Here is a 26484-nt window from a genome sequence, read left to right on the forward strand (position 1 = left end):
AGTTCATGGTTTTCCAATACTTAAATAATTTTTTATGAAATCAGTGATGATATTAACAAATGTGATTTAAAAAATTATATAATAAAATGTATCACCTTTTGGAATATCTGCATTACTCATTTTCCTGATGACTAATGCATGGTATTATCCATTCAAAGTTCAAGACAGACCAGTAGGTTTCAGTACAGCAGAGTACAAAAGTTTATTGGTGTGGTTTCAGATTTCACATTGCAATGAATCTTTCAAAAATGACTGCTAGTTAATTTTAATATGGTATCAGATAAGAATAGCCACAATTTCCTGAAAAGACTATTAAAATACTCCTTCTGTTTCTGACTACATAACTGTGTAAGGTTGGATTTTTAAAAATTTACTTCAACCCAAACAACATAATACAACAAACTGGATGCAGAAGCCAATGTGAGGATCCAGCTATCTTCCATTAAACCAGATATTAAAGAGATAGGCAAACATTGAAAAACAATGCTACTCTTCTCACTAAATGGTTTTTTGTTCATTTTGGAAAATGCAGTTATTTTTTATAACTTTTTTTGTTAACATGTTTATTATTACTATTTAAAAATGAATAAACAAATATTTAAAATATTTTTTGTTTTAAATTCTAATATGATAAATTAAAATATTACAATTCACATAAAACCTCCTTTGCGCCTCATTGATTTTTTAAGACTGTAAAGGGATCCTGAGAACAAAAAGTTTGAACCACTGTCATGTTATTTAGAAGCTAGCAGTAAATAAACAGAAAATTGCAAAAAAGGGTTGAAAATGGTCTGTTCTTTAATAACATTTGGCTTTTAAAGCAATGCAACTCTATCAGTTTGATAAAACAAATATCAATAGCTATTTCAAAACTAATACTTTCCATTATACAAACATTATAGGATTATTTAAATTCTTTAGAGAACATTTCTTGTCCTTACCAAAATGAGAGTGGAAACATCTATGAGCAATTGGATAGCCAGAAGGAGATAAATGGAATGATTCAAATGCCCAAACTCTCTGTCAGAAGTGTTTTTGTCCTTACTCAGATGGCCAGGATGGCCTCAGCAGGCCTAAAAAAACAATCGGTAACCGTCACTCCAACTTTAACAGCATGACCCACTCAGAAATTAGGCAGGGATCAGGCTGGCTTCTGAAAAGGTATTAATTTTACCCAGCTATGCTGAAGACTTTTGAGGGTCAGGGCGAACCATACTCTCAAACCTCCATCCATGTTAGGGAATGCTTTCATAGAAATGGCCTGACTGGCGGCATGTTTTTAGAACGCCAAATCCTCATGACACTTACAGAATGGCAGTAGATGCCAGGCATGATTCATGGCTCAATAGAAATGAGTCAATGATCGGGATAAATAGGGCAGGTCCAGATGGTTAAAGAAAAGGACCCACCTTTCATGCACAAGGATGGCTTGCCAGATCTGCTCATTTGGCTAGCTAGCAAGCCTGGGAAGAAAGAAGGAAGACACTGAAGAGACACATTTTTCAGATTTAACTGGACTTTTGGCTGCGTGTCACCATTCTGCTGTGAGGTTACTATTTCTTCTAAAACATGGCTTGGATAAATATTATGACTCATTGTTTTAGCACATTAACAACTTCTAAACGTAATTTGAATGTGTTATTCTGACTCATCAGTAATAACGCTTGTTAAAAGAATGATTACTCAGAGTCTTTCTTTAACCATGCCCCAGCCCTTCCAAAGTCTCTATCCCAACTTCTGTTATTCCCTCTCCTAACACCCTGCTCTTTTCCTTTCTGAAACCTTTATATATTTTATAATTATATAGTTATTTGTAGTTTTATTTGTTTTAATGTTTCTCTTCCTTACTGGACAATAAACACAAGGGCAGAAATTATCCCGTTTGTTTTGTTTACCTCTGTCTATCTCACACCTAGCACAGTGTATGGTATGTTTCAGCTGCTCAAAACATATTTGTTGTATGAATGTTAACTGAATGAACTCAGTTAGGGTCATTATTGCCTTAAGTTTTTTTCATTTTCATTTTTTCAAGAAGGCTTGGGCACTAGAAAAGGACTTTCCTTTAATTGTCTTTGCCCAACTTCTTTTAACAATGCTTGATCTCTTAAGTGGAGAATGTGGGGCCTAAAACACAGCCAAAAAGTAGTACATTTACTTACTCACATTTCCAGCTCTTTCCAAGCATCAAAGCAATTCTTCTTCATATACAGAGTGCAACTGGAGTATATTGGAAAATAAGATAATAATAGACGTCTAAAAAAGTTACGTTGAATTTTGTGACACAATTTGTATGTCCTGTTTGACTGCTACTGAGTTAGTAAACTTAAGTCTTCATGTCCATGTTCCGCTCATGGGAGGGTATGGTGTAAGTGGAAGGATATGTCTATGTTTTAAGTGTTCTTAAAATTTATTGAGTTCTGGCCGGTCACGGTGGCTCATGCCTGTAATCCCAGCACTTTGGGAGGCTGAGGCAGGTAGATCACTTGAGGTCAGGAGTTCGAGACCAGCCTGGCCAACATGGCGAAATCCCCATTTCTACTAAAAATACAAAAATTAGCCAGGCGTGGTAGTGCATGCCTGTAATCCCAGCTACTTAAGAGGCTGAGGTGCGAGAATCACTTGAACCCGGGAGACAAAGGTTGCAGTGAGCCAAGATGGCGCCACTGGGCTCCAGCCTGGGTGAAGGAGTGAGACTCTGTCTCAAAAAATAAATAAATAAAACAAAGTAAAATAAAACAATTTATTGAGTTATTCCAGGCAGAAACTTCTTGGTAATTTAAGAAAAGCATAAATAGATAGTGGCTAATACCAAGACATCAATACCACCCCTTACCACATATCCTATTTTAGATATAACAAAACAGAGGATGAATAAATGTGAAGATGAAAACAGTTCCTAAAATAGTTTTTTTTAAATGTTAAATTACTTTGAGGAGAAGCGACTAGAAAATTTTTATTGTCTCCTTCTAGAAATCCTTCTTTTACTTTGTCTCATAGTACTTATTACTAAATTGCTATGTAATTTACTTATTTATTAAATATAATATTTATCTGTTCTCCTTCACCTCATCTAGAATGTAATATGGTAGGAAACTTTGCTTTATTTACTGATGAATCCCAAGTATCTGGAATAGTCCCTGATAGTAGTGAGACTAGTAGGGAGTGCTGAATGAATTGTTATTGAATGAATGAACAAATGAACATCTTGAATTTTTTAGTTTTGTTGTTGTTGTTAATTCAATGTACTTGAATTTTTGCATGTTATATATTTTGAAGAATGGTTTCTTCCCTTCCTCTGTTTGCTATGTTAGCTCTTTCTTTTAGAGTAAATTATTCTATTTTTTCAATTTAGTGCCTCTCATAGTGTTGACTTCTTAGCTTTTTGAAAATCTTCCTTTTTTGTGGATGTTGGCTCTGACTACAGGGAATATTTTTAGTGATTGCTGGGGAGGAGCACTGTAATTTCAGGTAGGCATGTACTGTGTACCAGTAGCTTCTCAGTCCTCTCGGCTATCTGCTTGTCCAGCACACATTTGCTGCTCTGGCTTCTGTGTAAATTGGCAGTGCTTGTGGCTCAAGCAGGGGAAGCAGGAGGCACTGACCTATACAGCTGCTTTTAATGTAGCTCCCAGATTAATCACCCTGACCCCCTGGGTCCCCTCTCGCTTATTGTATCTTTTGCCCCTGAGCCTGGAGCATGTCCAGAGAGTTCCTTACTCTGCAACAGTCTTCTCTAGGATATAATTTGGGCTTTGGGTTCTCTTGTCAATCAGGTTCCATCTGCTTAGAGGCAGATTTACCATGAAACCAGTGACGCTTCAGGGTTCCTTACCTACATGGCTCCCTTCCAAAGCCCTATACCTAATTGCATATTTACAATTTGTATTATTTATCTTAAAGGGGACTTCCCAAACTGTGGACACTTCTGGGCCCACAAAACTTGACGCTTTTCCATCTATACGCTTTCTATCTTTGAGAAATTTGTTAAAATTTCAGGTCTATAGGCTGGGCACGGTGGCTCATGCCTGTAATCCCAGCACTTTGGGAGGCTGAGGCAAGGGGATCACGTGAGGTCAGGAGTTCGAGACCAGCCTGGCCAAGATGGCAGAACCCTGTCTCTACTAAAAATACAAAAATTAGCCAGTCATGATGGCAGGCACTTGTAATCCAGCTACTACAGAGGCTGAGGCAGGAGAATCGCTTGAACCAAGAAGATGGAGGCTACAGTGAGCTGAGATCATGCCACCACACTCCAGCCTGGGCGACAGAGCAAGACTCCATCTCAAACAAAAAAAAAAGAAAAATCAGATCTACACATGGCATTCTATATGGTTTTCCAGTTAGGTTTTGGGGTGTTGGAAGAGAAGATAGGCCCAAATGCTCAGTCTACCATTTTGGGAAGATGATGCCCTTTTCACTGCTAAACTACTTCTAATTTGCCTTCGGTGCCCATCACCCTCACAAACTGCCCTTACTGAGGTCATTATGGCCTCCCTGTTATTAAATCAAATGATACTTTTCCATTTTTATCTTACTTGATCTCTAATTAGTATTCACTGTAGTCAACTATTTAATCCCTCTTACAGCAACTCTTCTTTTTTATGACTGCCCTATATCCCCCCTACCATTTGGGATGTTCCTTGCCAATTTCCTCTAGGGGATTTTTGTCATCTACCCAAACTTTAAATCTTGGCATTCCTTTGCAGTATGGTCTGGACAGGAGTGATACTTGAAGTAATTAACTGCTGATTCAGAATGGATGCCACTGCCAATCAGAAAGATGTAAACCATAACCAGCCTCAAGGGCTATACCAGTTGTACTAACTAAATATCACACTTGGAGCTTGGGGCCAATTATCTTCTGACAAAAATATGAGAAAGAAAATTGAGGCAAATTTTGTACTTGAACAAAAATGCAAAATCCTTTTAAAAATTAGCAAATCGAATCTTGAAATATAATAAAAGATAGTGCATTATGACAAAATTGTGTTTATCCAAAGAATTCAAGGTTGGCTTGCCATTATAAAATCAATATTCTTTACCATACTAACAGAGTAAAGGGGAAAAACACATGATAATCTCAATAAATGCAGAAAAAGTGCTTGAAAAGACTCGACATCCATTCATGATTTTAAAAAATCTTAGTATTTTTAGACATCAGAACTTACAAAAAAACCCTACAGAATATGTTATTATAGAACTAGAAAGCATTCTCTTCAAGATCAGAAATAAGACTAGAGCATGTATTGAACAGAACAAGACACTTCTGTTCAACATTGTACCAAAGGATTCAGTCAGCTCAAAACAGCAAAAGTAATGAAATATGAAATAGAGGATTATAAAGGAAGAACACACCCAAAAATCTATAGATAGATCTCCATAAATTTAGCGGTTGTTGAATGAGGAAAAGTCCTCCAAAGGAGAATTGTTTAATGAATTTAACAAGGTTATAGAAGTTGATTGTATTTCTATTATATAACAAACATAGAAAGTAATTTTTAACAAAGATACCATTAATAATAGCATTAAAAATAATAATAATAATAGCATTAAAAATGAGATGTCTATGAATAAAGCTAACCAAGGATTTATAAGACCCCGAGAAAAGATTACAAATCTTTTTTGAAAGAAATTAAAGAATACTGCCTATGTAGGCTGGCATAGTGGCTCACACCTGTAGTCCCTGCTACTCAGGACAACCAGGCGGGAGGATCACCTGAACCTGGGAGTTCAAGGTTACAGTAAGCTATCACTGTGCCACTGCACTCCATCCTGGGTGACAGAAATTAAAGAATACCTTTGAAAACTGAGAAATATGCCATGTGCTTAACTATGAAAGCTCAGTGTTTTAAAGATGTCAACTTCCCCTAAATCGATCTACAGATTCAATGCAATTCCAAAAATCTTATTAGTGTTTTTTTTTTTTCTTTTTTTTGAGACACAGTCTCGATCTGTTGCCCAGGCTGAAGTGCACTGACACGATCTTGGCTCACTGCAACCCCCACCTCCTGAGTTCAAGTGATTCTCTTGCCTCAGCCTCCCAAGTAGCTGAGACTACAGGTGCCTGCCACCACACCTGGCTAATTATTGTATTTTAGTTGAGATGGGGTTTCACCATGTTGGCCAGGCTAGTCTTGAACTCCTGACCTCAAGTGATCCACCTGCCTCAGGCTCCCGAAGTGCTGGGACTACAAGCGTGAGCCACTGTGCCCGGACTAGATTTTAAAACTTGATAGAAGGATTCCAAAATTTATATTATAGGGCAAAAGAGCAAGAAGAGCCAAACATTCTTAAAATGAAAAAGTTGGAAACCAAGAGCTGTGAAAAGTCTATTATAACGAGATAAATAAACTACAGGAAAATAAGAGAAAGCCCATACGTTTAAGAATTTCAATTTCTGATGAACTGACACTATAGATCAGTGGAGAAAAGATGTACTTTTCCATTAACTGGTGGTAGAATAATTAGCTATTCAATCTTAAAAAATGAAAATGGGTTCCCTGCTTTACATCATACACAAAAATCAACTTTAAGTGGATTAAAAACTTAAATGTGAAAGACAAAATTATAAAATTTTTAGAAGACAAAATACAAGAATATCTTTACAACTTTGAGGTTAGGAAGAATTTCTTAAACTAGATGCAAACTACAAAAACCAAAATCATAAAGGAAAAAATTAATTAATTTGGACCTAAAGTTAAGAATATCTAATTATCTAAAGATAAATTAAAATAAAATAAAAATAAAAAGAGAAAATAGAAAGATAAATGAAACCAGAAGAGGATATTTTCATAACATGTTATATGACTAGTATCCAGCAGTATCCAGGACATTGTCCTTTTTTTTTTCTTTTTTTGAGAGGGAGTTTCACTCTTTTCCCCCAGGTTGGAGTGCAATGGCACAATCTCGGCTCACTGTAACCTACACCTCCTGAGTTCAAGCGATTCTCCTGCCTCAGCCTCCCAAGTAGCTGAGATTACAGGCGCCTGCCACCACGCCTGGCTAATTATTGTATTTTTAGTAGAGACGGGGTTTCACCATGTTGGCCAGGCTAGTCTTGAACTCCTGACCTCAGGTGATCCACCTGCCTCGGCCTCCCAAAGTGCTGGGATTACAGGCATGAGCCACCACGCCCAGTCTATCCAGGATATTTTAAAAGTTTTATAAATCAATAAGAAAAGAACAAACAATCCAATAGAAAAATGGGTGAAAGATGTAAACAGGCCCTTCATAAAATATGAGCCCTGAAATGTCAATGAACAAAAAAATTTCAGCCTCATTTGTAACTGTGGAAATGAAAATCAAAACCGCTTGAGATAATACTTCATACCCATCAGACTGGCAAAAATTTAAAAGTCTAGTATAGGTTGAGCATCCCAAATCCAAAAATATGTAATCCGAAATGCTACAAAAATTTAAAACTTTCTGAGTGCTGACAACACTCAAAGGAAATGTTTATTAGAGCCATTCAGATTTGAAATTCTCAGATTTGGGATGCTCAACCAGTAAGTATAGTGCAAATATTCTGAAATTCAATAGAAATTGAAATTTGAAATACTTCTGGTCTCAAACAATAATATCAATATTGGCAATGATGTAGAACAACCAAAACTCTTACACAATGTCGGTGGGAATGTAAATCAAAACAATTCCTTTGCAAAACAATTTGGTATTATCATAAAGTTTAAGTTATACATAGTCTGCCAGCAATTTTATGCCCAACACACTCATTCACCAGGAAGAACTTGTGTACTGGTAAAGTATATTAGAACGTTTGTAATGGCATTGTGCGTATTAGGAAAAATCCTGTAAACAACCCAAATGTACATCAATAATATAGTATTCTAGCCGTACAGTAAAATACTACATAGCAATGAAAACAAGTGATTTAGAGTTGCGTGTAACATGGATATACTTTTTAAAGAAAAAAATTCAAGTAGTAGAAGAAAATAGACATTCTGATTTCACTTGTATCAAAGTTTTAAAACATGTTAAAGTTACTAGTATTATTTTTAAATACGTTTTCATTATGAAAACCTTCAAACACACATAGAAAGACTAGAACAATGTACCCCTTTGCTTAGCTTCAACAAATTATCAGCAGTTTGTTAGAACACAGACGGCTGAGCCTCTTCCCTAGACATCCTGATTCAGTGGGTCCGAGACGTGGCCTGTGAATTTACCTGTCCATCAATGTTGCAGGTGAAGCTGACACTGCTGGTCCACGGACCCACTTTGAGTAGTCTGCTCTAGGAGGCTTTTAGAATCTGACCTCTTGGAACTAGTTTAAGGCACATTTAAAAAAAGAGAGAGAGAGAGAGAGAATCTGGCGTCTAGTCTCTATACTTATCTCAAACCATTTCCTCCTCACTCTTTAAGATTTAGTGACATCAAGACATAATTTCTTTCTTCAATTCTTCTAAATCTTTAAGATTTAGTGACATCAAGACCAATTACCTTGCTGTCTCAAGGGCTTCACATTTTCTATTCCCTAAGCCTGCAACACTTTTCCCCACAGCCCACTTTGCCAGGCTAACTCTTAGCTGTCCTTTATGTCTCAGCCTTAATATCGCTTTTCAAGAAGACCTTCCCAACCCACAAGGTTTGGTCCCTTTGCTATATGCTCCCTCTTTTATAACATTTATCACAATTGTAATCATATAGACAGTTATGGAATTTGTGTTTATTATCTGTGTTCCTTACTATGCTTTATGCTGCATGAAGGCAGGGAATTTGTCTGTCTTGTTTGCTGCTTTAACCTTAGTGCCTACAACAGTATGTGGCACATAAATAGGCACTTAATATTTGTTGGATGAATGAATGAATGAAGGTATCCAGATTTTTCCAAAAAGTAGAAAGAAAAAGCCTCTAAATAGTGTAACATGAAATTAAGATATGCTTTTTATTTATAACTATTTTGTTTCTACACTACTTGTAGACAAATGACTGGAAGCAGCAATAACAAAACTTAACAGCCATAGCAGGCATCAACATCTACAAAAGGTCAATTTGTGCTGCCTCCAAAGGTTGTGTACAAGCAAACATAGAGTTACCCAGCTGTACATTCCTGGGGAAAGAATTTGGAGCTGGGATACAAGAAGGGATCACGGCCATTTGCTGTGAATTCTCACAGACTCTTTCATCTCTGGGTAATACATGAACGTATTTCATTTTCTAAGACAACTCCACCAATGAAGCTATGTCCAAGAAAGATTAACAGGCTTGCAAAACACACTAGCTTCAGTGATACAGGATTCCACCCTTCTTATACAACAATTTCTACCCAATTAACTTGGAAATCAATAATATAAGCAAAATAATTTTTCAACTTGTTAAACTAGGGTTACAAGAACTTGGGCAAAATATTGATTATATAATACACAGGAGCACATAGGTTAGGCTTCAGTTGCCCAGTATACTTATTATATTTTCTTGCTAAGATAGCAAAAAAGAATTCTATCCTTATTGACTGTGGTGTTCCTCTTCAGCAAACCAAAATGTCTCATTACTTTGTTATTTTAATGTATTTTTTAAGGAAATCCTCTGAATCAAAATCTGTTTTCCTAGGTCCTGTGGAGATGCCTCAAGAGTTTCAGTGGCGAACAAACAGGTAGGGCTCCAGGTGTCTCTACCCCACCCCTCTTCAAAACCCAATAGCACTACTTTATCTTTAAAAATGTACGTGTCCCAGGCTGGGCACAGTGGCTCACACCTGTAATCCCAGCACTTTGGGAGGCTGAAGCGGGCAGATCACGAGGTCAGGAGTTCAAAACCAGTCTGACCAACATGGTGAAACCCCATCTCTACTAAAAATACAAAAATTAGCTGGGCATGGTGGCATGCACCTGTAATCCCAGCTACTCAGGAAGCTGAGGCAGGAGAATTACTTGAACCTAGGAGGTGGAGGTTGCAGTGAGCCAAGATCATGCCACTGCACTCCAACCTGGGTGGCAGAGTAAGACTCCATCAAAAAAAAAAAAAAAAAAAAAGAGAGAGAGAAAAAAAAAGATATATGTGTCCCAGGCCGGGGGGTTGTAGCTCACACCTGCAATCCCAGCACTTTGGGAGGGCAAGGCAGGTGGATCACCTGAGGTCAGGAGTTCGAGATCAGCCTGGCCAACATGGTGAAACCCCGCCTCTACTGAAAATACCAAAAATTAGCTGGGTGTGGTGGCAGGCGCCTATAATCCCAGTTACTTGGGAGACTGAGGCAGGGAAATTGCTTGAACGCAGGAGGCAGAGGTTGCAGTGAGCCAAGATCTGGCCATTGCGCTCCAGCCTGAGTGACACAGAGAGATTCTGTGTCAAAAACACTACTCCACTCTAGCACTGGACTGAACCAACTAGAAGTTGGTTCCAAGTGTTACTTGTGTTTACAGTTCCTTTGTAAGGACAGAGATATTGTGTCAAGCTTTTCTCAGTGTCCAGGGTATTCCTTGGAATGTTTCTAGTTCCACTGCTCTCTCATCTGACTTTCAGTCCTGCATATCTGCCTGCCTATTGGAAATGGTCCATCTGTCCCCTGAGACTCAAATTCCCATCGACCTCCTCCACAAACCAGCCACTTATTTCCTTGTCTCCATCCTTGCTGGAGACCCCATCTTTCTCTCAAGTGTCCAGGTCCACAAACTTGTGGAGTAAATTTTGTATACTCGTCCTTCCTCTGTGGTGTGTCACCAAGTTCAGCTTGATTTCTTTTCTTCTAAACATTGCTCGCTGACATCTTTCCTCCTCGTTCCTACCACACCCACCCGAGTCCCACCAGAGCATCAGATGCCTGGGATACCTTCCGCAGCTTCCTAAGTGGCTTCATGGCTTCATTTTTTCCAGATGTGACTTATTCTTCCAGATTAATTCTTCTTAAATCCTCCCTTTCATCTTGTTAACTTCTCCATACTCAACCTTAAATGGTTTCCAGTTTGTTTTGAAGCCAAGTCTGAACTACTCTGCTTTGCTTTCAAGGTTCTTCAAAGTCATCTGACTGTACTCTCCTTTCCAGTTTGGTCAGTGTCCTCCCTGCCATATAAAAAATCTTATTATAATTAGAGTGCCTGTGCCCTTCCATAAGCATGTTGAAGTGACCTGGCCTGAAAGGACCCATTCCTTCCACCTACCTCTTCAACCTTATCTCTAATCTTTCTTACCTTTACTCTGTGTTCTTGACATAGATGAGTACTTATGGTTCCCTGATAACACTTGCCTCGGGAGCTTTGCACTTGCTTTCCCCTCTACCCTTGGCATCCTCTACCTCCTGAGTTAAAGCTTCCTTTATCATGCGCTCCAGGCTAAGCAACTCATATACTCCTTTAAACCACCATTGCCTCCTCTACAGACTCCTGTCATAGCCCTTATTACATAATACTGCAGTGATTGATTTGTTTGCTGTCTGGCTGATTCCTAGCTCTTAGACTGTGAGCCACCCTCTCAGAAGAGTTTAGATTTGGTTTCAAAACAAGATTCCTGACCTCCACTAGCTCACAATTGTTTTGTACTCCCAGTGAATCACTTTAGTAACTCAATTGGTATTTGTTGAATGAGTAAATAAGAAACTTTCTACCTAAATTTTCACTATTCAAAGTTCAAGTAAAATCCTCCTGCATCTCTGAAGACTTCTTTGACTTTTCTAGTCCTTCGCTCCTTCTCTGACACCTGACACTACTTAAAGTTTGTACTATAAAAATTAGGATTATTTCTTTTTTTTTTTTTTTTTTTTTTTTTTTTGAGACGGAGTCTCGCTCTGCCGCCCAGGCTGGAGTGCAATGGCCGGATCTCAGCTCACTGCAAGCTCCGCCTCCCGGGTTCACGCCATTCTCCTGCCTCAGCCTCCCGAGTAGCTGGGACTACAGGCGTCCGCCACCTCGCCCGGCTAATTTTTTTGTATTTTTTAGTAGAGACGGGGTTTCACCGGGTTAGCCAGGATGGTCTCGATCTCCTGACCTCGTGATCCGCCCGTCTCGGCCTCCCAAAGTGCTGGGATTACAGGCTTGAGCCACCGCGCCCGGCCAGGATTATTTCTTTAACTGTATTGCAAGTTCCTTGAAGGCAGGGATGCATATTTATATTGTGTCTGTCATTGCATTGATCACAGTGCTGAGCACACAGTAAAAACTAAATAAATACATATTTGCTTTCTGATTGGAGTTCTATAAATTCTGTGCTTAGGAAAATGACAGCTACTAGTCTACTTGGAAAATTCTAATTCTGTTCTTAATCTAATTGCAGTCATAAAATTAAGTACTAATTCATTCAGAAAATATTTAGCATATACCTACTAATTTCCTAGCATCGAACCAGTGGTTAGGATACAGGTATGAATGCTGTCAGTAAAGAAATTCTTCCCAGGAAAAATTAGCATTGCTACATGGAAACTGTGTACATTTCTTTCACTTTTAAATTTGAAGATTTGTAAATTTTTAGTTGGCAGATTAAATGGTTTCTGAGTGGCCACCACATTACTTTGCTTTGTGGGGAATGTCTTCCTAATTGATATTTCTTAGTGGTGAATTAAATTCATTCTTGTATCTGAGATTGTCATGGTTGAAAAATGGGTAGGATGAGACCTGAATGATCTGGTCTAATTTTTTTTTATAATCAATCTATGTCCAGAAACTAATGGATTGGACAGGACTAATCTAAGTTTTGTGTATATCACAACTGGAGGGCTCACCAGCTTACTTAGACTGACCAGATGCCACTGAGTGGTAGCTGTCATGGGGCTGTGATGACATCTCACTAGCATTACCGACCAGTCTCCGGGAGTATCATTAGGCACGTTCAAAGCAGAAGGGCAGACACCGCCCTGTGGTTTTCAGTTCCAACCCTTTGCTACATCTTAGGCCACCTGTCTCACTTCTGATTTAAATCTAAGTTGAGTTTCTTGTTTTCCTGTTTCCTTATCCACTAGCTTATTCAACATTTCTGAGTGGCTACTATGAGCCCAAAGCTGTGCTTGGTGCTCAAGACACGAAGGAAAAAACAACAGAATCCCTGCCCTCAAAGAGGTCAGCAGGATAACCTAATAGTCAAATGTATCTGCCATTGTAGAGATAATATTTGACATTGCCTTTGAAAAGCAAAAATCAATATATGAGTATGTCTTTCAGCCAGAATCCCTTGAATTAATATGCATGTATAAATAAAAATGCAATTATTAATACTACTATTGTCCTATAATATGAATATTATGGAATAAAAAGATGATGCCCAGATGCCCTATTTACATACAGAGAATAAATGTTAAATAGTAATGAAAGTATTTTCTAGTAATAATCAGGTAGTTACAAACACAAAGTAACTCTTATAGGGCTCTAAATTCCAGGACTTCTCTGCAAAAGTAATCCACTTCAACCATATTGTTCACATGTTATTCCATTATAAAATCAAAGGTAGGACATGTTATTCTGGGGGCTAAGGCTAGTTCCAGGTTTTGTGGGACCTGAAGCTCATTAATGTGGAAGGGCTCCTTTAAAAAGTAAAATAAAATTAGAATATGCAAAATCAGGCATAGCCTAGGCAAGCGAGAACTCCTGAAACTTATACTGCATTTGCCTCACAGAAAAGCTGACCATGGTAGGCAAATAAAAGATGAATATCCTCTCTATCCATCAGTCATAGTGTTCATGAAGCTGACATTGAAAGTTTATAATACATTTAATACATGTATAATGAATCTTTAAATTGACTTTACCCTCAGCCCAATTCTGTCCGTTTTTATGCTATTATTTGGGTTTCTTTAAAGTTTAAAAAAATATTGCAGGTATTCATTGCATAGAGACCATTTTTAGGCTATAAACTATAGCCTTGCACTGTCCAATACTGTAGTCGTTAGACACATGCAGTTATTGGGCACTTGAAATGTGGTTCGTGCAACTACATAACTGAATTTTTAATTATATTTATTTATTTACTGAAGGAGTCTCGCTCTGTCGCCCACGCTGGAGTGCAGTGGCGTGATCTTGGCTCACTGCAAGCTCCGCCTCCCGGGTTCACGCTGTTCTCCTGCCTCAGCCTCCAGAGTAGCTGGGACTACAGGCGCCCGCCACCAAGCTCGGCTAATTTTTTTTGTATTTTCGGTAGAGACGGGGTTTCATCGTGTTAGTCAGGATGGTCTCGATCTCCTGACTTTGTGATCTGCCCGCCTCGGCCTCCCAAAGTGCTGGGATCACAGGCCTGAGCCACCACGCCTGGCCTGATTTATTTATTTTGAGATGGAGCCTCGCTCTATAGCCCAGGCTGGAATACAGAGGTGCAATCTCGGCTCACTACAACCTCTGCCTCCCAGGTTCAAGAAATTCTCTCTGCCTCAGCCTCCTGAGTAGTTGGCATTACAGATGCCTGTTACCACACCCGGCTAATTTTTTTGTATTTTTAGTAGAGATGGGGTTTCACCCTGTTGGCCAGGCTGGTCTCAAACTCCTGTGACCTCAAGTGATCTGCCCACCTCGGCCTCCCACAGTGCTGGGATTATACGCGTGAGCCACTGCGCCCAGGCAAAATGAAGGTTGTATTCCCTAGGAAACTTTAACATCCAAATTGAAATATGCTGTCAGTGTAGAATTCACACTGGGTTTCAAATCTCTGCTATAATAAAAATAATGTAAAATTTATTAATAATTCTTACACTGGTTACATGTTTTTATTTTTATTTTATTTATGTATTTATTTATTTTTGAGACAGAGTTTCGTTCTTGTTGCCCAGGCTGGAGTGCAGTGGTGCGATCTCGGCTCACCACAACCTCCGTCTCCTGGGTTCAAACTATTCTCCTGCCTTAGCCTCTCGAGTAGCTGGGATTACAGGTGCCCGCAACCACGCCCAGCTAATTTTTGAATTTTTAGTAGGCATGGGGTTTCTCCATGTTGGTCAGGCTGGTCTCGAGCTCCCAACCTCAGGTGATTGGCTGGCCTCGGCCTCCCAAAGTGCTGAGATTACAGGTGTGAGCCACTGCGCCCAGCCTACAATAATGTTTTTAATATGTTAGTTAAATAATGTATATTATTAACTTTAATTTCACCTGCTTCTTTTTAGTTTTTAAAAATGTAGCTACTAGAGAAATTAAAACTACATACGTGACTAGGTTTACATTTCTATTGGACCAAGCTGCTTTAGACACCAACTGCTTTTCTCAAAGCGGGTATATAATTTTGGAAACCACGTACTTAAAGGATAATACTTGGGAGGGTCATGGTAGATGGAAAGCAACATTACTCAACATTACCAGTGGGGCATTTTTACCTTACTTGAGGTGGTGGAATTCCTACCACTATGCAATCCAACTGTACTCGAGTTCCCTCTGGAACTTCTCTGCTCCGTAACTTTTGAGTGAACCGGGGAGGTTGCCCCAGAGGTTCTTCATAGTACAGAGATGAAGGGGAAGACCCTGGGGTGGTGTCTCCACCAGCCGCCTCATTGGCAGCCTGCTCTGCTTCACGCCTCTTGGCTTCCTGCTCTTCGAGGGCGTGATTCACTTCATTATCCCTGGTATCCGCAGGGATAGGGATGGGAACAGAAGATCTTTCTCGTCTTTCTGACAGATCTGAGAAACTGGAGCTGTTTTCCTGCATAACTTTGTTTTGAGATTCCAGTTTACTCTTGTGGTTTTTGCAGGCACGAGGTCTAATCCTTTTGGAGCTGTGGGATTTGAAAAGGGAGGATAGCTCTTCAATGAAGTCGGCAGCCTTATTTAAGAATACTTTTTTGGACTGGGTTTCAGAACAATACTGTGGCTTTTTTGCCTCCTGGGGGCTTTCTTTGGAGCTGGTGGGACTTCGAGGGTTATCCTGGCAGAAGTTAGGCTCAAAACTTAAATTAGGTGTGTGTTTCATCTGATCAGAAGAAAGTCGTTTTCTAGCTTGAGTTTCATCTGCTTTCTCCAAAGGGTCATGATTGATGGCCAGTCTTGCCAGATTGACACTTTCATCTAATTCTTCTTGACTCAGAAAGGCTGAAAGATCTGGAAGGTCATCTTGGCCTCCGCCTCCTTCAGCAGCCCCAGAAGGACTGCCAAAATGGAAAGGGTTGGAGGAAGGCTCTGCTCGACTCCTCTCATTGTTTCCCCGATGTCTGGTTTCAGCTAAATAGCTCTCTCTTAGAAGCTGAGATATGGAAGTAGAAGCTTCTACGCTGTCGTCTTGCATGCTGTCACAAAATAATAATAACAAAAAGTTTGGATCATTTCTAGGGAATAACAAGTCTATGTCTATTATAGCATGGCAGATTCGTTAGAAATTAAAGCTCAAAATAAAGAATTGCCTAATTTTAATACTTTTACAAACTTACTATTTATTTATTTATTTTTGAGACAAGGTCTCACTTTGTCACCCAGGCTGGAGTGCAGTGATGCAATCTTAGCTCACTGCAACCTCCACCCCATGGGCTCAAGCTATCCTCCCTCCTCACGCTTGCACGTAGCTGGGACTACAGGCATGTGCCACCACACCTGGCTAATTTTTGTATTTTTTGCAAGACAAGGTTTTGCCATGTTGCCCAGGCTGGTCTCGAGCTCCTGGACTCAGGTGATCCGCCCACCTCAGCCTCCCAAATTGCTGGGATTATAGGGGTGAGCCACCATTTTATAAACTTTAAAGACTTAAATATTACTCTCAGACTATGAAATAAATAAGAATGGAATGAAATTTCCCTGCAAATAAAGACCTGGATGATTACCACTTTATTAAACTCTTTAAATGCAAGTTCAGTTGTGAAAGCCATGACATAACTATAATAATATTAAATAACATTTCTAAGCCTGATATTGATAATGTTGATAATGATCTTTTAGTTATAAAGCGCTTTCATACACAGAGTTTTGGTCTCCACCCTCTCCTCTTTACCTTGAATGTAATAGAATTATAGAAATTGATAAAAAAAACTTTTAAAGTCTTAAGAAAATAATATAATAATGCAAGCCAATTTTGTATTTTTAATATTATACCCATGTATTCATTCAAACATTTACTAAAGGATGGCAAATTTGTGACTTAGGCTGTCACTACTCTCTCTCATCCTTAAAAGTTGCAGCTCAGTGATTACTGTACTTTCCCCCTTTACCTTGACTTTCCTAACACTCCACTCATTCAGCCATCACCAATCAGAGATGGCAATGCAGATGAAGACTATTTGCCATTCGTGGCTACTGTGTGGGAAAGTAGAGAAAAAAGTAATCTTCTAAATATTTTCTGGATTTAACATCCTATAACAGAACTTACTTCAGTTAATTTCTTTCCTTTCTCTTATATGACAGAGTCACTTATATCACACATAAGGCTTCCTAGGAACAGTCGTCATCCCCAAACTTCTAGAATGCTACTCCAAACTAACCTCTGAATTGGCAAAGTAGGCAGCCACCTTGAGAGGCAATTAGAGATGACTGAAAGGACCATCCACAGTAAAATATTTTTCCCACTTACTTGCACAGACTGAGATTGCCCCAACTAGAGCCACTTATTTGTATAAAGTCTATTATGCCTTTTTAAAAAGATTAATCTAAAATGCAAAGGTGACAGGGTGCAATGGCGCACGCCTGTGATCCCAGCACTTTGGGAGGCCAAAGCGGGTGGACCACCTGAGGTCAGGAGTTTGAGACCAGCCTGGGCAGCATGGTGAAACCCTGTCTCTACCAAAAACACAAAAAAATTAGCTGGGCTTGGTGGTGGGCGCCTGTAATTCCAGCTACTTGGGGGACTGAGACAGGAAAATTACTTGAACCCGGGAGGAGGAGGTTACAGTGAGCCAAGATCACACCACTGTACTCCAGCCTGGGCAACAAGAGCGAAACTCTGTAGCAATAAATAAATAAAATAAAACGCAAAAGTGTTGGAGAGCAAAGATTTGTCTACAAAAGTGTTTATCACATGATAATATTTAAAAATTGGAACCATGTTCAGTAATAAGAAATTAGTTAATTAAATTATGACATACTCATTAAATAGAACTATATGGCTATTTGTTAAATTTTGTGGAACAGTGAATAATATACAAAATAGTATGTGAAAGTATAATTGATACCCCAACTGAAAAGCTTTCTCATTTGTGCACCAACTACATGGAGGAACAGTTAAAGATATATGAAACAAGGTGCAAAATGTTATTTGAAAATGTAACTAATACACCGAAAATCCTCATTTGTAACTCAACTATTTCTTTAGCCTCGTTTAAGTTTCTATTTATGTTTAGATGGGGGAAAAATTAAGTGCCTTATAAATCAGGATGGCTTTCTCTCTATTCATTGGACATTACTGTTTATTGTGCTTTTTTATTTCCTTCCTTCCTTCCTTCCTTCCTTCCTTCCTTCCTTCCTCTCTCTTCTTCCCTCTGTCTCTCTCTTTCTCTCTTTCTTTCCTTCTTTCTTTCTTTCCAGGGTCTCACTCTCTCACCCAGGATGGAGCACAGTGGCATGATCATAGCTCACTGCCGCCTTAAACTCCTGGATTCAAGCAATTCTCCCTCCTCAGCCTCCCAAGTAACTGGGACTACAGCCATGCACTACCACACCTGGCTAATATTTAACTTTTCTGTAGGAACGAGGTCTCTCTATGTTGCCCAGGCTGGTCTCCAACTAAAAGAACCTCAAGTGATCCTCCCACCTCCACCTCCCAAAGCTCTGGGATTATAGGCATGAGGCGTTGTGCCTACCCTGTATATTGTGTTTTAAAGTGACTTTGTCTTTTACTCTTTATTTTGAGATAGCTTTTACATTGAGGCAACATGGAATGAGCATTGGCCTTGGTACCAGATAGATCTAATTCCAAATTCTACTTCATGTCTTAACAATTATGTAACTTTGAGAAGTTTACTTAACTTCTTTGAGCTTTGGTTTATTCATCTGTAAAACATGAAAAAATCTGTTTCCCAGGGGATTGAGGATTAATAACATCAAAGGCAAAGTCCTTAAAATAGGGCCTGCCACTATAATGGGTATTCGACTGATGTTCATAAAGAACAATACTTTGGTGAAGGTGATGTTAAAGTTGAAGAACTTTAAAAAAGTTTATGTTTGTGAGAAATTGAAAAGAAAATTCTTAGATGGGTTTTTTTTTTTTAAAGAAGCCAATTGAGGTGTTAATGTACCTGTTCTTATGTTTATGGTTATGAGAAATTATTATAACAAAACTTTCAGGTATTCAAAATAAAGATTTATTTAATGTTTTAATGTAGTACTTATGACCTAGTACTTTGGCGTTAGATAGAACTGGGTTCAAATCCTAGTTCTGGCACTTCCTAATATCCTAGTATAAACTTGGGAAAGTTTAAACACTATACGCCTCAGTTTACTCATCTGTAAAACAGATATAATAGCAGTAGCCATATCATAGGTAGAAGTGATGATTAATGTGCTTGGGATTTAGTAAACATTCAATAAATGGAAGTTACTATTACTATAATAATAATTATTATTATTTAACAACCATGGCCATGTATCATGGCCTCCATTTTATAGATAAGAAATGGAGGCAGAACCAGTGACGTGACCTGATCCGAGGTTAATTTGAAAATTATTATTTTCAAATAATTCATAGTTTCATAGTTAATTCAGTGTATCTGTATTCTATTGAAATACAGTCTCATGAATTAACTGTGTTGACTTCAGATCTTTGTATTCTCTTTGCTTGGAGTGCTTTCTGTGCCCACCTCTTTTCACTCTCTTATCAGGCCTAATCCTACATGGTCTTTGGTTCCTAGCTGAGACATCACTGCCCTGGGATTTCTTCTCTTCCCTGAGTTGGGTACCTCTCCAATGTGCTCCCAAAGCTTGCTGTCCTTGACACAGTCTCCAAACACAGTACTTATCACAATACATTGTGTGTGTATTTTCTTCTCTGTCTCCCTATGTTTTGTACACCATCATTTCTGCACCCACATAGCACATAGAAGGTGGTTAATAAATATTTGTTGAATTAATGTGTTCATTAGAATTTTCTGCTAACTCGGCCGGGCGCGGTGGCTCAAGCCTGTAATCCCAGCACTTTGGGAGGCCGAGTCGGGTGGATCACGAGGTCAGGAGATCGAGACCATCCTGGCTAACACGGTGAAACCCCGTCTCTACTAAAAAATACAAAAAAAAAAAAAAAAACTAGCCGGGCGAGGTGGTGGGCGCCTGTAGTCCCAGCTGCTCGGGAGGCTGAGGCAGGAGAATGGCGTGAACCTGGGAGGCGGAGCTTGCAGTGAGCCGAGATCCGGCCACAGCACTCCAGCCTGGGCGACAGAGCGAGACTCCGTCTCAAAAAAAAAAAAAAAAAAAAAAAAAAAAGAATTTTCTGCTAACTCTATTATTAGCTTTCACTTTTTTTTTTTAAAGACAGAGTTTCACTCTTGTTGCCCAGGATGGAGTGCAATGGTGCGATCTTGGCTCACTGCAACCTCCACCTCCCACGTTCAAACGATTCACTTGCCTTAGCCTCCCAAGTAGCTGGGATTACAGGCATGCACCACCATGCCTGGCTAATTTTTGTATTTTTAGTAGAGACAGGGTTTCACCATGTTGATCAGTCTGGATGGTCTTGAACTCCTGACCTCAAGTGATCCACCTGCCTCGGCCTCCCAAAGTGTTGGGATTACAGGTGTGAGCCACCGTTCCTGGCCTATCTTTCACTTTTAATTGTAGGATAAAATAGGACAGATAAAGGAGGACAAAGAAAACTTATAGACACAAAGAAAAACTATAAACTGGTAAAGGCAGTCATAACTTTAAGATGACTTTCAAGTGAAAATTTATTTATGGTGGATAAAATAACTGAAATCATGCTTTGTTTTCTTTTTCTCTTTCTTTCTTTCTCTCTTTCTTTCTTTCTTTCTTTCTTCTTTCCTTCTTTCTTTTTGAGATAGACTCTTGCTCTTATAAATGGCACAATCTCGGCTCACTGCAACCTCTGCCTCCTGGGTTCAGGCAATTCTCCTGCCTCAGCCTCCTGAGTGGCTGGGATTATAGGCACCCACTACCATGCCTGGCTAATTTTTGTAGTTTTAGTAGAGATGGGTTTTCACCATGTTGGCCAGGCTGGAATGCTTTGCTTTTATACCAGAAGTATCAGAGAACATCTGATTATAATCAGAAACCTGGGTTTGAATCCCAGCTCCAACACTAAATAACTTTGTTTTGTTGAGAAAGTAACTTAATGCATCTGAATCTCAGTTATCCTCATCTGTCAGATAGGATAACAATTTTATCTTTGAGGATTCTCAGATGAAAATGCATATGTAAATTGTTAAACTGATAAAATATTAGCCAAAATAAAAAATATGAAAATTATTTTCTTTTTTAAGCATTAATTTAAAAACTTTCTCTTTTAAGCCTTAATTTTATAACTATTATGAAATTTGTACTTAAAAAATCACAAGTGCTATTATAGGTACCCTATAATTCATTTATTTCATCCAATAAATATTTATTGATCATCTACTATGTGCCAGGCACTGTTCTAGGCACTGCGGATTCACTGGTGAACAAAAGACAAAGTCTGTGTCCTAATGGAACTGACATTCTAGTAGGTAAAATCTCAATGTTAGGAAGAAAAAGAAAATAGAAAATGGGGATCGAGAATAATGGAGGAGGGAAGAAGGTGTGTTATTTTAGCTAGCAAAGTCAAGCAAAGTTTATAATGCAATGGAGAAGTTACTTATGTGACCATCTGGTAAAAAAAGAATGTTCCTGACTGAGGTAGAAGTAAGCGTCAAAGCCTAAAGAGGTGAGTGTTTTGTATGTTTAAGTCAAGCCCAGTGAGCAAAGAAGTGCGTGAAAAAGAAGAGCGAAAGAAAATGAGGTCAGAAAGGTACAAGGCCAGATAATTTAAGGTCTTGCAGACCATGGAAAGGACTTCAAATTTTATTAAACCTGTGAAGGGAAAACCACTTAAAGGTTTTGAGAAGCAGATGACATGGTTTTGAAAAAGTTCAATCATGGCTGCTATGCAAAGAATCAAACCGAAGGAAGTAAGAGTGGAAGTGAGCAGATCAGTTAGGAGACAATTGTAACATGCTATGCAAGAGATGATGGTGGCTTGGATCAATGAGTGGTAGCCATGGGAGATGGCCAGAAATGCTCATATTTGAGATATCTTTAAAAGTAGAGCCAATGCGGTTTGCTGATAGATTAAAATGGGATGTGAAAGAAAGGGCAGTCAAGAATGACTCCAATATTTATGCCCTGAGCAACTAGGTCATTGGCAGAATCATTTGCTGGGACGAGGTAGGAGCAGGTTTCAGGAAATAAAATCATAAGTTCTCTTAAACATTTCAGCTGCAGTATTCAGAGTGTCATTTGCCTTTTTTCTTTTTTGAGATGGAGTTCCACTTTGTTGCCCAGACTAGAATGCTGTGGCGCAATCTCGGCTCACTGCAACCTCCGCCTCCCGAGTTCAAGTGATTCACCTGCCTCAGCCTCCTGAGTAGCTGGGATTCCAGGCACACGCCACCACCCCTAGCTAATTTTTGTGTTTTTAGTAGAGATGGGGTTTCACCAAGTTGTCTAGGCTGGTTTCAAACTCCTGACCTCAATGCTGCCTGCCTCAGCCTCCCAAAGTGCTGGGATTACAGGCGTGAACCACCACGTCTGGCCACAGTGACATTTGAGTTTGTTTCCTCTTTTCTGTTTCTCACAAAATGGAAAATTAGATTTTTTCCCACTTTCAAAATAAGAATGAATAATTGCCCTTGAAAACAGATCATGGCATTGGTGAAATGGTACCAGATTGGAAATGAAACAATTAATGTGGCATCCACCATCAAGACAGACTTTATTTAGCAAATCACATAAAATAATTTGGCAACATAGACAGCTTACTATACTTCCTTTACTTTCCTAAGTATCTCTACTTTTTTCCCTAGGACCTTTCCGGAAAAGAGGATCTGCCCTAAGAACTTTCTGAAAATGTTAAGAGTCAGGTTTATGGTGGGGCACAGTGGTTCATGCCTGTAATCCTAGAACTTTGGGAAGCCAAGGCGGGCAGATCACTTGAGGTCAGGTGTTCGAGACCAGCCTGGTCAACATGGTGAAACCCTGTCTCCACTAAAAGTACAAAAATTAGCTGGGCATGGTGGCAGGTGCCTGTAATCCCAGTTACTTGGGAGGCTGAGGCAGGAGAATTGCTTGAACCTGGGAGGCAAAGGTTGCAGTGAGCTGAGATTGTGCCACTGCACTCCACACTCCAGTCTGGGCAAAAGAGCGACACTCTGTCAAAAAAAAAAAAAAAAAAAAAAGAAAGAAAGAAAGAAAGAAGGAGTCAGGTTCATAAAAACAGAAGTTTGAGGCTGACACCTTTGGACATGTTTTTCAACTCATGTTAACTCGCTGCTATCCTTCTTCAGGCTCTAAGAAGACCCTGTTGTTGGAAATACATGGAATAAACTCATTTTTTAGTTATAATATGAAAATTGAGGCTGAGGGATTGACCAGAGAATTGGCAAAACCTAGTATGAAGTAACTTGAATTCAAACATAAGTACTGAAGTATTCTGACTGTAAAGTATTAGATATTTAAATGAGAAAACAAACCTGGGTGGGAGGAATGCTGAGATGTTGGTCAAAGGGTACAAAGTTCCAGTTACACGGGAGAAGAAATGAGTTATGGAGGCCTACTGTACAGCATGGGGACTCTAGTTAGTAATAATGTAATATATTCTTGAATAGTTCTAAAAGAGTAGAGCTTCAATTTTCTCACCACACAAAAAAGGGGTAAGTATGTGAGGCTATGGACATATTAATTAGCTTGATTTAATCATTGCAAAATGTATATATATAGCAAAACATTACATCATATGCCACAAATATATACAATTTTTAATCTGTCAATTAAACCTTCATAAAGGTAAAAAAAAGGAATCTATTTTTTTATGTGTCTTTTTTTTTTTTTTTCTTTTTTTGAGACAAGATCTCACTCTTTCACCCACGCTGGAGTATAGTGGTGTGGTCATGGCTCGCTGCAGCCTTGACCTTTGGGGCTCAAGCAATCCTCCCACCTCAGCCTCCCAAGTAGCTAGGACTACAGGTGCTTTCTACCATGCCCAGATAACTTTTAAAATTTGTTGTAGAGATGGAGTCTTCCTATGTTGCTCAGGCTGGTCTCCAACTCCTGGGCTCAAGCGTTCCACCCACCTTGGCCTCCCAAAGTGCTGGGATTACAGGCATGAGCCACTTGCACCTAGTTACATGTGTCTTTAAACACTGCTCTGCATTCATTATAGTGCGGGAAGTACATTCATGAAAAAAACAAAGAATGCCCAAGTAATCTAAATCTGGTTTAGAGGCAGCCCCAAAATTAGCCTAACAGTTAATCATTATTTCTAAAGAGAGCCAGAATAGGAAAAGATAAATATGTTTAAGTAACTCATCTAAAACAGGAATGAGCAGAGCTACCCTACTCACTTCATAGGTCTGTTTGTGAAAGCACTTTAAAACTGTAGAGCACCATGCAAATTTGAGGTGACCTTTTGCTGGTGATGCGTAATTAATATGCCCAGAATGCTTTTTAGGGAAAGAAAAAAATAGACTCTGCTCCCTCTCTTTAATGCCAGTATTGACCTGTTGGTTTTGCCTTCTGTATCTGATGATATCACCCTAGAGAAGTATCTAAGTCAGTTCTTTTGGAGAAGTTCTTGCTGGGTCAAAAACTAAATCCCAGTGAATAGGAACCAGTCCTGGAGAGTTATGTACAGATCACCTTTTTAAAATCTGGGTGCAGATGGAGTGTACTTGGTACACTATTACAATATCCATCCCTTCACTATTACAGTGATTATCCCCATCTTAGTTTTATTTCTAGTCTATTTTTGGTGTGAATGGCATTAGTAATTTAATAAATTAGTATATACTGCATTACCAGAGTAAGAACTTGAGGAATATGGAAATGATATGTCAAGAATAATATGGAAATCTTGTAAGACTCATTATCTCAAAGATTTTTCAGTTTGAAAGAAGAAAAGATAAATACCGACAAATGTATACATCAGAAAAGAATGTAGAGATCAAGAGGCTGAGCAGAGATGATCTATCAGAGAATCAGTGCGAATCTGTTTAACTAGGGACATTCCTTTAAGGGCAGAGGTTAAGTAATGAAGACTTTTAGGTAATAGGCCAAAGGTGAGTAAGCCATTTTCTTCTTATTATTTTAATCGAATTGGTAAAAGTAAGAATGTAGGGTAAAAAGTAAAGATTTCGTTGGAGTGGGAGAAAAAGAGACTGGCTCCTACGAAGCGTATTATGTATGTGTTTGTATCCAGGGGATGATAAACATGTAGTGAAGCGCTAGTGAAAGACACTGCAGCCAGAGCTCAAAGGTACTATTTAATCTGAAAGAGAGCAAAGAAATAGTGTAAAAACTAAATCCTATGGCCCATAGAAAGTCTAATGGAAGGCAATCAAGAAGACTTCAAGAATCTAGGATCAAAAAAGAAAAAGGGTTTGGTGGTTGTCTCAAAAGTGATAGGTATAAGAGGTTTTTTTTTTTTTTTTTTGAGACGGAGTCTCGCTCTGTCTCTCGGGCTGGAGTGCAGTGGCCGGATCTCAGCTCACTGCAAGCTCCGCCTCCCAAGTTCACGCCATTCTCCTGCCTCAGCCTCCCGAGTAGCTGGGACTACAGGCGCCCGCCACCTCGCCCGGCTAGATTTTTGTATTTTTTAGTAGAGACGGGGTTTCACCGTGTTAGCCAGGATGGTCTCGATCTCCAGAGGTTTTATGTCATTCTCAAGATCTCACCATTCACAGTGAACCAAGCTGTTATATAGGAAATCCCAAATGAGAAACCTTTGTCAATCCCTATTATCTCAAATATTTATTTTTTAAATGAAAAATTTAACCCTTTCATTCTTCTTCTGCTTCTTACTATTTGTGTCATTTTTAAGGTAATTAAGGATTTGAAAAAAGCTAACTTCTCTAATTAAATTGACATAGTACATTTGCTAGATTGAGAGAGCAGTAGGTGTCCCAAGGGATCTCAAGATCAAGTTCTAGTTCAAGCACTTTGTCAGGAGGCTCTATTGGGCCCCTCCCTGACAGTAGAGTGCGCTGTGACTCCGAGTGGAAGTCTGTGTAGCAGGAAGCCTGCACAGAGCTTGTCAAGGTGACTCTGGTTATACATAAACTCTGAGAACTCTATAACTACTGCAGATAAATAGTCCCACCAACTTTTGTTCCCACCAAAAATAAATCTGCTGAAAATGTTCTTAAATTTCTAAACGGACCATTCAGTCTCTACTTGAGTTGTTCCCTTTAAGCAAATGGGTAATGTCCTAGTAGTTTTAAAAGCATTTGGTCAACCATGAAGCACCACAGAAATTTAAAAAAATATCTCTGTGTTGCTTGAGTCTTTTTCATCCCCTAGGAGAGGGGAAAATCTGTTAGGAAAACCTTTTCATTTTTTTATCTTGTTATCTAACACCATGAGACCAGCAGCATCTTTGTCAAATCTCAATGTGAATGAAAAAAAATTAATTATTCTAGGGTTGGCAGGAGGATTTGACTTATATTTTCAGGTTAGTGAACTGAGTCTACTAATG

General features: G+C 39.1%; 1 protein-coding gene across 4 annotated transcripts in view; it reads right to left on the reverse strand.

The window, feature by feature from the left end:
- MYPN (myopalladin) overlaps nucleotides 1-26484 on the reverse strand; it is a 103870-nt gene that overhangs the window by 75306 nt on the left and 2080 nt on the right. For 2 of the 4 annotated variants that reach the window (XM_033208751.1, XM_033208753.1), the window contains exon 2: nucleotides 15233-16135. In XM_033208751.1, the coding sequence (XP_033064642.1) occupies nucleotides 15233-16134 (902 nt within the window). In that variant the 5' untranslated portion in view covers nucleotide 16135. Of the gene's footprint in view, nucleotides 1-941; nucleotides 1074-15232; nucleotides 16141-26484 lie in introns of those variants that run through there. The other 2 variants (XM_033208755.1, XM_033208754.1) reach the window with 2 other exon arrangements.

Source organism: Trachypithecus francoisi, unplaced genomic scaffold (genome assembly GCF_009764315.1).
Source record: "Trachypithecus francoisi isolate TF-2019V2 unplaced genomic scaffold, Tfra_2.0 Lachesis_group9, whole genome shotgun sequence".
NCBI lineage: Eukaryota > Metazoa > Chordata > Mammalia > Primates > Cercopithecidae > Trachypithecus > Trachypithecus francoisi.